General features: G+C 36.3%; 1 protein-coding gene across 1 annotated transcript in view; it reads right to left on the bottom strand.

Annotated features, from left to right (window-relative positions):
• Positions 1-12,856, bottom strand: part of LOC145293083 (uncharacterized) — a 304,844-nt gene that overhangs the window by 96,463 nt on the left and 195,525 nt on the right. The window contains exon 2 of the mRNA XM_080139441.1: positions 2,334-2,458. Coding sequence (XP_079995567.1) covers positions 2,334-2,458 — 125 coding nt within the window. The remainder of the gene's footprint in view (positions 1-2,333; positions 2,459-12,856) is intronic.

Here is a 12,856-nt window from a genome sequence, read left to right as displayed (position 1 = left end):
AGAATTTGGAATATATATATATATATATATATATATATATATATATATATATATATATATATATATAATGTAATCCGGATATACGAGACTCGAAACGAGTATAAGAGGGATTTTCTCTGGTTCCAAATTAGAGGCTGAGTTAATGTCTAGTGTAATGCGAATATAATAATGTATATGCAACCCGGATATAAGAGAGATATACGGCTGAATAAGTCTCTTATATTCGGGTTATACTGCATATTATTCCATGTACATATATATGTATTTTCAGTATTAACTTCAAGAGTCCAAGATAAAAGTAATCGAATCCTATTTATCTAAAATCTGTATAGCGCCGGACTATTGCGATTGGTAAATGATGGCGATCGATGGTATGGAGTTGGCGTTTCAAGTACATCTTGTGGCGAGCATGTGCGGAAGCGCACAAGCGTAGGAGTCTGGCCTACCTGCGGTGAAAAGCGAACCCGGGATTTTTAGATTACAAATCAAGTCCACTATTTAACGTGGAGAAAAGGTACAAAAATAAAAATTGTCTCAGTCGTGAAGGATTTCTCCTCCACCGAAAGAGAACAAGAAATAGAAGTACAGCATCTGAAGAACAGATGGTATTTATTTGCTCCCCCACCGAGCAAATTAGGCACAAGGCCGATTTTTAATGTGAGGAGTGAAGGGAGGGGGAAGGGAAAAAGGGGACCAGCTCCCGAGAGGTGGGAAATGGGAGCTGGTTAAAGGTCAGGCATGTGGGGTTGCCCCCACATCTGGTCTTTGCTTGCAGTATCTGCCGGAACAGATGGAATTTATTTGCTCCCCCACCGAGCAAATAAGGCACAGGGCCGATTTTTAATGTGAGGAGTGAAGGGAGGGGGAAGGGAAAAAGGGGACCAGCTCCCGAGAGGTGGGAAATGGGAGCTGGTTAAAGGTCAGGCATGAGGGGTTGCCCCCCACATCTGGTCTTTGCTAGCCATTGCTAGTCATAGCTTGCAGCATCTGCCGGAACAGATGGTATTTATTTGGTCCCCCACTGAGCAAATTAGGCACAAGGCCGTTTTTAATGTGGGGTTAAAACCAGCTTCCCTAAAAGTAGGCAAAAAGGGGGCACTCTGGTTACCAAAAATAATAATTGTCCCAGTATAGAGGGTTTCCCCTCCATTGACTGGTACAAATTATCTTAAGTGCAGTATCTGCCGGAACAGATACTACACTTTGATCTTGTGCAGCATCTGCCGGAACAGATGGTATTTATTTGCTCCCCCACTGAGCAAATTAGGCACAAGGCCGTTTTTAATGTGAGGTAAAAACCAGCTCCCCTAAAAGGGGTCACTCTGGTTACCAAAAATAATAATTGTCCCAGTATAGAGGGTTTCCCCTCCATTGACTGGTACAAATTATCTTAAGTGTAGCATCTGCCGGAACAGATACTACACTTTGATATTGTCCCGAAGGCCAAGATTTGCGTATTTTGGCCTTCGGGACAAGATCAAAGTGTAGTATCTGTTCTTCAGATGCTGCACTTCTATTTCTTGTTCTCTTTCAGTGGAGGAGAAATACTTCACGACTTAGACAATTTTTATTTTTGTACCTTTTCTCCACGTTAAAAAACGACCCTGGTGTCTAACTCTGTCCCGTGGGGAGGCATAATAAATAGGTACATCTATCTTACCACAAAGTGACGATTTAGTTTCGCCCAACGGCTATGAAAAGAAAAAGTCGATAAATGATTTGACGGTTTTCAAAGATACTTCTTTGATTATGTGTCTCGCGTTATTGAATTTTCGTCTCATGGCGTGTTGATTCGGCGAGATTGTTCGGTCCTGCTTGGGAACGTGTGTCGATTCAACGGTATTTGTTCGTTGTGTGGCGTGATGATTCGGCGGTTGTGTTCGAAATTTCGTGGACGAATTTGTTAAGATGCCGTCACTTGTGAAAATAAACATATATATATTTTTTTTTCTCGCGCTCTCTCTCCTTCGTGTAACGACACATCTTTCGGTTCAAGATCACAGTGTAGTAGCTGTTCTGATGCTACGTTTCACCTTTCCTGTCCTCATGCATGACTGAGACAGTTTTTATTTTTGCTCCTGTCCAGATTGCCCCTTTTTGGGTAGCTGGATTTTCCCCACATAAAACTCTGCCCTCGTGGGGAGGTAAGTAAATAGGAACTCTGAAAAGTCTTGAAAGACTAACGATCTGCGATTTTAATATACTGAAAATGTTATGAAAACATGTACGTTTTATGCCTTTAATTTTCGTCTGATACATTTTTTTAATTAACGAACGTTAAACGTTTGTGTACTTCATGCACCTCCCCCCCCAAAAAAAAACTGTAACCTTACCTTTGACAATAAATATGTCTGCAAGTAACTGACCGATCACACAGGTGGCGTCCAGCACAACCAACACGGACAACAAGATAAGGGCGGCATGAGTATGCAATAACTTAGACAATCGCTTCCGGCTTCTGAAAAAAAAAAAATGAAATAAAATAAAATTAATATATTCTGAATAAGAAAATGTCAACAATCTGCACAGTTTGAATTTTCGGACTACTGTTCTCCTCTTGGTTATTGGATTCATAAAGATTCAGCTGTAATTTGAACTAAGGTGTGCAATTCCACAATCCATATTAATCTAAATATTAATTTACTTGTCCGTACGCCCAGTGTCATAGAAAACATTATCATCGCAAACATTAGTTAATGAGAAACGAATTACCCCCTCCTTTACCGCTCTTCATAAGTTAAAAATCATTAAAACAACTTTCTCTTCCAAAAATTTCCAAAGAATACATGGCTGTCTGTTTACGGTTTCCAATTGGTTACTTTATTTTATATAAAAATAGTCACGTTGAAAGGATAGTGTAAGTTTTATTTTTATTATAGTTCCTTTTTAATATTAAAAAAAAATGTGCAAGTGAATTGATATCTGTTCCCTATAATTTATATTAAAAATTATTCAGGAAAAAAACCCAACAAAAAAAAACATGTGTTTTTTGCTTAATTTTCATTGAAAAAAATCTATTTTTTTAAAAATAAATTCTTTTTAGCTTTAAAGGGTTAAAAAATTTGTTAAAATTTGTTTTAAATTCGTCGTAATTTGTTTTATTATTTTTTATTTATTTTAACTTGCATGTGTTTTAAAACGTTTCAACTACCGTGGAATTTCCACGGGTTCTGCTATTAATTTACTTACAACTCTAAATAATCTAACTCAGAGGGTTTATTCGTTAGTTATTATTTTTGTATTTTAGCTTGCTCGATAGCGTTTTTAAATAAGAACATGATGAATAGAACAAAAACGGCGTAGAAAACACAGAGAAACAAGACTAAAAGAAAAAAAAGCACATGTAGGCTCAATAGATAAAAATGAATGGTATCGACGTTGCCCGGGGATTGTATGAGAATCAACGAATTTTCCACAATTCCGATACTTTTATTGTAATCGACCACTTTTCAATCAAATCGATTGATTACTTTCTCTAATCGAGGGCAGAACACAGTGCTCTTAGAAGAAGCTTCACATGCCTCCATGCAGTGAATTTCAGTTGAAATTTTTAAAAAATCGGACCAGCCGTTTCGGAGTTCATAGGGAACAAACGAACTCAGAAACATATACAGACAGAGGAAGAGAAACTTGAATGTATAGTAGACACTGTCCTCGACTATCAAAGGTATCTATGTACCGGGGTTTGTCAGATCAACCTTGCATGAGGATACATTCCCCTCCAAGTAAATCCTGACCAAATATTCAAAATCAACGTAGTATTCGTGTCGTAAATATTTCCTTGTTATGGCTCGCCTAAACTAGCTTTTATGATGAACTAGCGGGGCTACCCGGCGTTGCTCGGGACCGTATAAACAATGAGAAAATTGAATTTGATTCTGAATATATTTGTTATTCTTAGGAGAGAGGAATTTTTAATGTCACATCATGATGGGATAACATAAAAAAAAAAAAAAAAAATAGATCACCCCCTATAGAAACTAGTACTCGCATCGTAAATATTTCCTTGTTATGGCTAGCCTACGTTAGCTTTTATGAGGAATGATGCCCCTTCTCCGAGTGTTGCTTCTTCAAGTAACAGAACTAAGCGTGATACTCAACCCGACTAGATGAATGCTTGTCCTAGAATCCAGTGAAAGCAATGGACCACAAGAAAGAATACAATAACATATTTTAGTGGTGAATTGAGGAGAGGAAAATTGCGTTCTAAACTTTTTTACTAACTTGGTGTTTGAGAGATAGACAAGAACATTGATTGACACACGCATACAAACATAGAGAACATGTTCTCTCTCTCTCTCTCTCTCTCTCTCTCTCTCTCTCTCTCTCTCTATATATATATATATATATATATATGTATTATGTATAGATTATCGTATAATGATTAGATCACTCTCTGACTGGCGTAAATAAACATTTAAAAATAAAATGTCTAAATTCGACGTTATTTCACGCAGTTAATGGTAGCCGAATGGATTAGGTCTTCGCTAAACCGAGCCAGAGATGTCTCGTGATGCGGGGTTCGAATCGTTCGACTGGTATTAATCGTGACACGCTGCACTGAAGATTCCCGAAAGGATGAAACACTGGTGTCTGTAGGTATGTTATAATTATTATAGTAAAAAAAATAATTATATATATATATATATATATATATATATATATATATATATATATATATATATATATATATATATATATATATATATATATATATATATATATATATATATAGAGAGAGAGAGAGAGAGAGAGAGAGAGAGAGAGAGAGAGAGAGAGAGAGAGAAAATAGTATCTGTGTCGAAAGCGTTCGCTATGGATCTAACTTATTCAATTTTGAAAAAAAAAATACAAAGAAAACTAATATTATCTATTAGGAGGTTGGAGAAGATGAAAAGCAAGATAATAAAACAGAAGAATTCCGTGCTCTTTAATAACATTTATTTGAACGAGAAAATACTGCCTAAATACACACACACACACGCGCGTGCACGCACACAGACCCCCCACACACAAACACACACATATATATATTGATAACATATGTTCTTTCAATTATATTTCACTTTTGTGTATGCCAATCCATTTTGCTTAGAAGCTCGACGTATGTTAAACATAGCAATAGAGTGTATATAAAAGAATAATAGTATAGTTACATTGCAATATCCAAACATTTTATTTTTTAGTTCGAATCTAAAGAAACCCTTCGAACGCGGAAACCAACCTATATAAACTAAACAGACTATTTATTAGTATAGAAACTGCAACAGAAGTAAAACAAAAATGTGGAAGAAACAGGAAGAAACATTATATAGAATCAATGAAACTGCAAGTTGCCTCATAAACTGCCCCCACCACCACAAAAAAAGGCATTAGCTCTGGCTGGTATCACACAAAATATAAGTGAAAAATCAAAGAAGATGGGAAGACCAAGAAGGAAATAAACACCGTCTAGCTCTCAACTGGATGAGTGCGGGGAATGGAACTTCGTGGTGTTTATTTGCCACATAAATTACAGTAAAGACTAATTGTCCTTGTCAGCGAGAAATTAATGATAAACGGGTGTTGCAATAATGCAAAGTCATTGGCAAAAGCTATCGAATAAGGTGAAGAGTACTGACAATCTGGAGAGACTTATTGAACCCCAGACTGTAGGGAACACCAAATATCACCATCAGTGAATAATCGCTGATAATGGCTGGCGTGAGAACTCCAAGTGGGTATAAATAATAAACATAATAACAATAATAATCTAAATAAATAAAAAAATAAACGTATGTATGTGTGCCTGTGTGTAAATATTTAACCGATAAACTCTAAAACTACTGGTCACATAAGACTGAAATTACCAGGAAATAGTAATCATACACAGAAAATAGTTTATAACGAGTTAAATCTTTGTTTGTTTGGATGAATGTGTACAGAAATATATTGACAAGTTAAAATGCAAAATGTTTATTTTTAACTTGCCGACATATTTCTAATATTTTTGCGCATGCACAAATTTATTCGTAGTTTGAAATAGTTTAATTTAAAATTAGTCTTATCTATCTATCAATAGCTCAAACGTTAAAGAACATGGTTGGAACGCTAAATGTTTTAGTTCCGATTTTAGTTGATAGCACTAAAATATTTTTTTCTAAGTCGTTTGTTAAATAAGTACTATATTTTAGGTACAATATAATATTCAATAAAGAATTAGTTCTGTAATAATAAATGCTGAAATCTGCACGATTTTAAATATACTTAACGTATGTTAACACCAGCAAAGCCGGGTGCCCTCCCCCACCGTTAGTAAAAATAAAAAATAAATAAATAATGATTATTATTATTATTATTATTATTATTATTATTATTATTATTATTATTATTATTATAGTAATAATAATAATAATAATAATAGTAATAAAACAAATAAATAAATAAATAATAATAATAATAATAATAATAATAATAATAATAATTATAATGATAATAATAATAATAATAATAATAATAATAATAATAATAATAATAATAATAATAATAGTTTGTGGGATTTGAAAAAGGTAAAAGTTGTACCTATTGTGATGGGAGACCTGAGGATTGTAGCAAAAGGACTTGATAAGGGGATTGAGAAAATTGGTTGTTTGTTTTTGTTTTACGGCATATCAACCCTTTTTAGGTTATTTAATGCCGAATCCAATGATTTTGAAGAAAAAATTAATAGAATATATATATATATATATATATATATATATATATATATATATATATATATATATATATATATATATATATATTAGTCAGTTTCTATTTAACCCATAGTTGGGACCCTAACAAGTACTACCACTCCGGGCCAGAGTGGACCTGGGAGCAATGGCAATTAAGGGGTGGCTCTACACTCCCCAAAGCCCGCAAGCTGGGACCTCACCATCAGATATAGTTTAAGGTCATAACCAGGACCTGAGGAAATTGGGATCCATTGCAATATACTTCAAAAGACTGCCTTGTAGAGAACCCTCAGTCCTTGGAGGACAGTAAAGACTGAGAAAAAAAGATGATGATAACTTATAGTCATTTGTTATCCAACCAACAACCATACACGAATTGTAAATAATAATAATAATAATAATAATAATAATAATAATAATAATAATAATAATAATAAATTCTTTTTCTTCCTGTGATTGTGACCACAAAAATGCACCACACCAAATAATAAGGGTCAAGGAGGAGGAAAGACCGAGAAGAGAAAGCACTAGCCAGACCTCCGCTGGAGATGTACAAAGAGTACAGGGACCTTGGGGAGGCTTATTGCCACTCAAATTCCAGTGAAGACCAATGGTAGCCGCTAACGAGAAATCAATGGTAAGCGGTTGCTGCGATAACACAAAATCTTTTGCAAAGGTTATCGAAAGATGTGGAGAGTACTGGAAATCTGAGGAGACTTGTTGTCAGTCAGACTCCAAGGAACACCACAAGTTGTTCACTAAGAGCAGTCTTTGATTATGGTTTGTGTGAATACTCCTAGTTAGTAAATAATAATAATAATAATAATAATAATAATAATAATAATAATAATAATAATAATAATAATAATAATAATAATAATAACTCACTTCTTAGCTTTTCGTGCCATTTCTGTTGTAGCAATAACGTAAGCCCCTCTTTGGCAAACTCTTCTGATCTTAGAATCCAAACCTTATGTGCTTAAAGGCAGCGAGTGTTGCGAACGTCTGGCCGATTAAACCAACTTGCATCGATCAAGGCTTTGAAACGATCACCTTATATATATATATATATATATATATATATATATATATATATATATATATATATATATATATATATATATACGCTGCTATTTTGTGCCCATTTAAAAGGGAGCACAATGTGGGTCTTGAAGATATCCAAGTGCGCCTTTTGCCTCTATTTTTTTACTTTATCATTTCCGTCGAGTTTTTCTACAATTAAGGTTGTACAGCATTATGTGCGTATGTGTGTATACGCTTATGTGCGTATGGTGTGGGTGTTGTATGTCCGAATGTGTGGTATTGTGTATGTGGCTGTTTGCGTATTTTTTTGGCGCAACGTTTCCCAGCGTGCCTTGCATGCTGATGCGTCTGCGAGTGTGTTTGTGTTGGTGAGTTTGCGCGTTCGCAAGTGTCACGCTGGGAGTTTGTGGGTTGTAAGCTTAGGAACTCAAGTAAAAATAACAATGTTCGATTAAGAAGAAGAAGAAGAAGAAGAAGAAGAAGAAGAAGAAGAAGAAGAAGAAGAAGAAGAAGAAATAAAAGAAGAGGAGAAGCGTAGGAAAGGAAGAGGAGGGAGAAGCAGAAGAATAAAAAGAAGAAGCAGAAGAAGAAGAAAGAGAAGACGAAGAAGAAGAAGAAGAAGAAGAAGAAAGAGAAGATGAAGAAGAAGAAAGAGAAGAAGAAGAAGGAGGAGGAGGAGGAGGAGGAGGAAGGAAAAGAAGAAGAAGAGGAATTAGAAGAAGAAGAAGAAGAAGAAGAAGAGGAAGGAAAAGAAGAAGGAAGAAGAAGAGGAAGAAGGAGGAGGAAAATAAGAAAGAAGAGGAGGAGGAAGAAAACAAGAAGATAAGAAAAAATGAAGAGGGAGAAAAAAGAAGAAGATGAAAAAGAAGGTGAAAAAGAAGAAGAGAGAAAGCAGAAGAAGAAGTAAAAGAAGAATACGAAGAATAAAAAAAAAGAACGAAAGAAAAAAAAGAGAGAAAGAATGAATAAGGTGGGAAATAACAAAAAAGAAGGAAATTAGAATCGAACATATAGAAGAAGACTGGAAGCTGCAGGAGATTATCGCCACTAAAATTCCAGTGAAGAGCAAAGGTCGCTTCAAAGAAGAAACCAATGGTAAACCGTCGTTGACATAACGCAAACAAATATGCAAAGGCTATCGAAAGAGTTAGTGAGTGCAGGAAATCTGAGAAGACTTGTTACTCAGACTCCAGGGAACGCCACTGGTTGTTCTCAAAGACAACTCTTTGATGATAGCTAATTTGAAAACTTAGGAATAATAATAATAATAATAATAATAATAATAATAATAATAATAATAATAATAATAATAATAATAATAATATACAGATAATAATAATAATAATAATAATAATAATAATAATAATAACGATGATGATGACGACGACGACGACGATGATGACGATGATGATGATGATGATGATGATGATGATGATGATGATGATGACAAAAGAATAAATTTAAGAAGAAAAAGAAGAAACGAATAAAATGAAATCGAAGAAAATGAAAAAACAAAACAAATGAACCAATATACAATGGATATAAAAAAAAAGGGGGGAAGAGAAAGAAGAAAAAGGAAAAAGAAAGGAAATTGTGAAAACAGGGAAGAAAATGAAGACGAAAAAAAAATGAAAAATTGACACAGAAAGGAACAAAACGAAAGAAAAAACAGCTGCAAAAATAACTAATAAAACGAAGAAAATAAATGAGGAAAAAAATAATAATAAAAAAAAAAGATGAATAAAAAATAGTTGAAAGAAAGGAAAATAAAATTAAGATCGATTTAAGCAAAACAATAATTAAAAAAAAAGAATCAGTAACCAAAATAATGAAAGGAAATACGGCCAATGCTTATTTGGGGAAGAAAAACAACCAATAAAAAAAAAATGAAACGCAAACTGTTAAGGAAATATTTAGAGAAAAGAATAAGAAAAGGAAAAAAAAAAAAAAAGAAGACGAAGTGGCGCGAAAAGACGGAGGAAGAGAGAAGGGGAGTAGGAGGAGGAGAAGAAAATAAAACAGAATAAATCATTGTGTTTGTTTTCCTTTCATCGGGGGAGAGGGTGTTACAAGGGGAGATAATTCGAAAGAGATGCGAATGTTTTAATAGGAATATTACGCTAAACAGAAGCGATGGGTATGTCGGACAATGTCCGTTCGTCCAGCTTGCGCTTACAGCTCTCAGTCCGATACCGGACACCGTAGACAGTTTACCACTTGAAGCCCTTTCAAGTTGTTGTTATCATTTTGGAGTGGGTTGGCAGAAACGGTTAGGCAGGTGGGGGCATTTGGGAAGAGGTGGAGGGGAATGCGAAAGTAACAAGCTTCGTTTAACCTTGATTCACCGCATCTTAGAGTGCGCCTCCTGGTAGACACAGATGCACTAACAACACCCGGGATTTAATCTGGCCGAGTGCAGGCGCAGTAAGAGATAACATGCGCCAGGAACATCGGGCAGTTTAACAAGAAACAGTGCAAAAACAAATATGTCAACTAGACACAGCTGTCTACGTACTTTTGCTTACCGTAAGAGTAATTATCCCAAACGATTTGCCTGGTACAAGGTTACAGAGAAACAGTCTTAGCCAATATTCGAAGGAGAACTACTGTGTGGGGGTGGGATTTAGATGCCTGTCGGGTTTGTCGAGGGTGTCTAGGTCGTGGGGGCACAAGTGTCTGCAGTTCGTCAGAGCATTCACCATTAAAATACTTGTAGAATAGGCAGAGCGATGCAACGTTTCGTCGATGGGACAGAGGCTGAAGCTTAGATGCCAGTTCAGGGCCTATAAGATTTGCGACTCTCTTTTGAACCTTGTCTAGGAGCGAGAGACTAGCAGCAGAAGCACCAGCCCAAATGTGACAGCAATACTCCATACATGGGCGAATGGTGGCCTTATAGGGGTACAGGATACTTTCAGGTGTCAGTAGTTTTCTAGGACGGTAGAGAGAGCCTACCTTCTTCGCAGCGGCAACATTGCCAACCTCGTTTAATGGTTGACCTATTTCTGTATCGAAAGAGAATCTACACAACCTATAAAGGTGTACGTGGGATCATTGTCATAACGTATCCATCCGAATGGTATGCATCGGTTTCCCCTATATTTTTCTAGTCAGAATTCTTTCTAGAAAGACATTGGGTACCTGTAGAAGGGACCAGTTGAAGGTTGCCGGCCTCCTAAGAAAAAAAAAAAAAGAAAAAAGTAGAACTAACTGTATTCGAACTTGGGGTACGCAGCTCGTTAGTCCGTGTCGTTAACCACTTGCGTACCATCATCTCCCGAACGGAAGCAAGTTTTTTACAATCTCCAACTCTCTTTTTTAACTGACTTATCACCATTGGAGGAAAGAGAGCTAAGGCGACTGGACGAGATGCTGAAATAAAGGCACACTCTCGACCAACCCGACAAGCAACAAAATCTCAGTTTCTAAATGTCAGGAAAGCTTTCTATCTTTCATCGAACTGTCAAGTTTTGGAAATTCCCTCCCTGCTTCCTGCACCCCTAACTGCTGTCTTTTTTCCTTTTTTTTTTTTTTTTTTTACTGTTTTTCACTGCAAAACAGAAATGGTACCACATAGACGTAAGAGGCTACTAAGTTGTTTTTGTTTTCAGGGTATTCGCACGTCCCCATGATCCCATGCTTTCATGCTTCCGTTCAGTTTTGAAAGACAAAGGATACCCCTTAGGGGCAGTAGCGCCTGAAATTGCAAAGCAAGGGCTGCGCAATCACCAACCACACCTCTCCTGAATCGGTACTGTTTGAGTCCAGTGGCAAGGAGAAGACCAGGACTACTGGAAACAATGCCGAGATAAGCGGAGAGCACATACAACACCTGAAAGTCCCAAATGGTCACCCATTTAGTACTGACCAGGTTCAACGTTGCTTAACTTTGGTGATCCAGCGGGAACCGGTATGTCAACGTGATTATGCCGTACATCATTCGCACGTAATCACCAAAATAAACAATTATTTAACATTTTTTTTATGTCGCTGACGTGAGGTGGGTGAGAGTGATTATCTGTCGCAATGCCAAAAGAATATACTTATAAGAAGGTGGCGGGGGACGTTTTTTATACTCATGGGAAACGTTCAACTAAATCTCTACTCACCATTGCGATATGTTGACGAAATAGTAGGTCAGACTGTGCATGGCAACCAGTGTAGGAGAAGGAAAACCCCTAAATAACACTATTAGTTGTCTGCGTTGTTTTCAAACTTTTTGAATTTCTTCTGGACACAAGGTTTAATATTTGTCGACCCTGGAGATATATAGGGTTCTTTAAGCACGATGACGTCATTATAAAATCCGCATCGTACAGAGAAAAGTCCATTCAGGGATTATCTATTTTTTCCAGAAACAGAAGCATGCCAATAATTCATATACACTAAATTCGCCAGAGATTTTCTTCCGTCGGCTCCAAATCAGCAGACTCTTGGGAGGTTATAATTATCTAGTGGTCAACGACACGGACTGACGACCTGTGTGTCCTAAGTTCGAATCCAGTTTGTTCAACAGAAATTACTTTCACTTAGGATGAAATAAATTCAAAAATTTACGTGCGGAGTTTGAACCTACAGCCACCGTCATGTAAAAATAAAAATAAAAAAGCACGCTGTTAACTTGCCCACAGTAGAATTTTCACGTCCCGTTGTTCTATCATTATTGCTAAGCGACGACATGGAAAAAATAACTTTACGATGATAGATAAATTAAAATAACAGTGTATAAAAACTTGCCGTAGTTCCTCCCGTAATCATTGATGTCTTTCTAGAAAGAATTCTGACTAGAAAAATATCGGGAAAACCAATGCTAACACTGGAATCTACGGATTCATATAATATGATGATGATAAACAGAAAAGTTCCCCAATCAGTGGGTCGCAACCCCCGCCCTTGGGTGTCGCTACGCATTGGCAGGCGAGCGTGTAGCATTGTTAAAACTGTGTGTATGGAGGGAGTGTGAAAATATCAGCAGTAGAGGAAAGATAGCTGGCTAGCGAAAATATTGGTAGTAGCCGTTAAAACACGTATGCAAATAAGCAAGTGTGTGCGTGCTTGCGTCACAAGAAAAAGAGAGACAAATACACCACGTGTTCGAG

Source organism: Euprymna scolopes, chromosome 14 (assembly GCF_053919585.1).
Source record: "Euprymna scolopes isolate OS-2025 chromosome 14, ASM5391958v1, whole genome shotgun sequence".
Taxonomy (NCBI): Eukaryota; Metazoa; Mollusca; class Cephalopoda; order Sepiida; family Sepiolidae; genus Euprymna; species Euprymna scolopes.
Note: the sequence above shows the minus strand (reverse complement) of the source record. Positions and strands in the feature narration are given on the sequence as shown.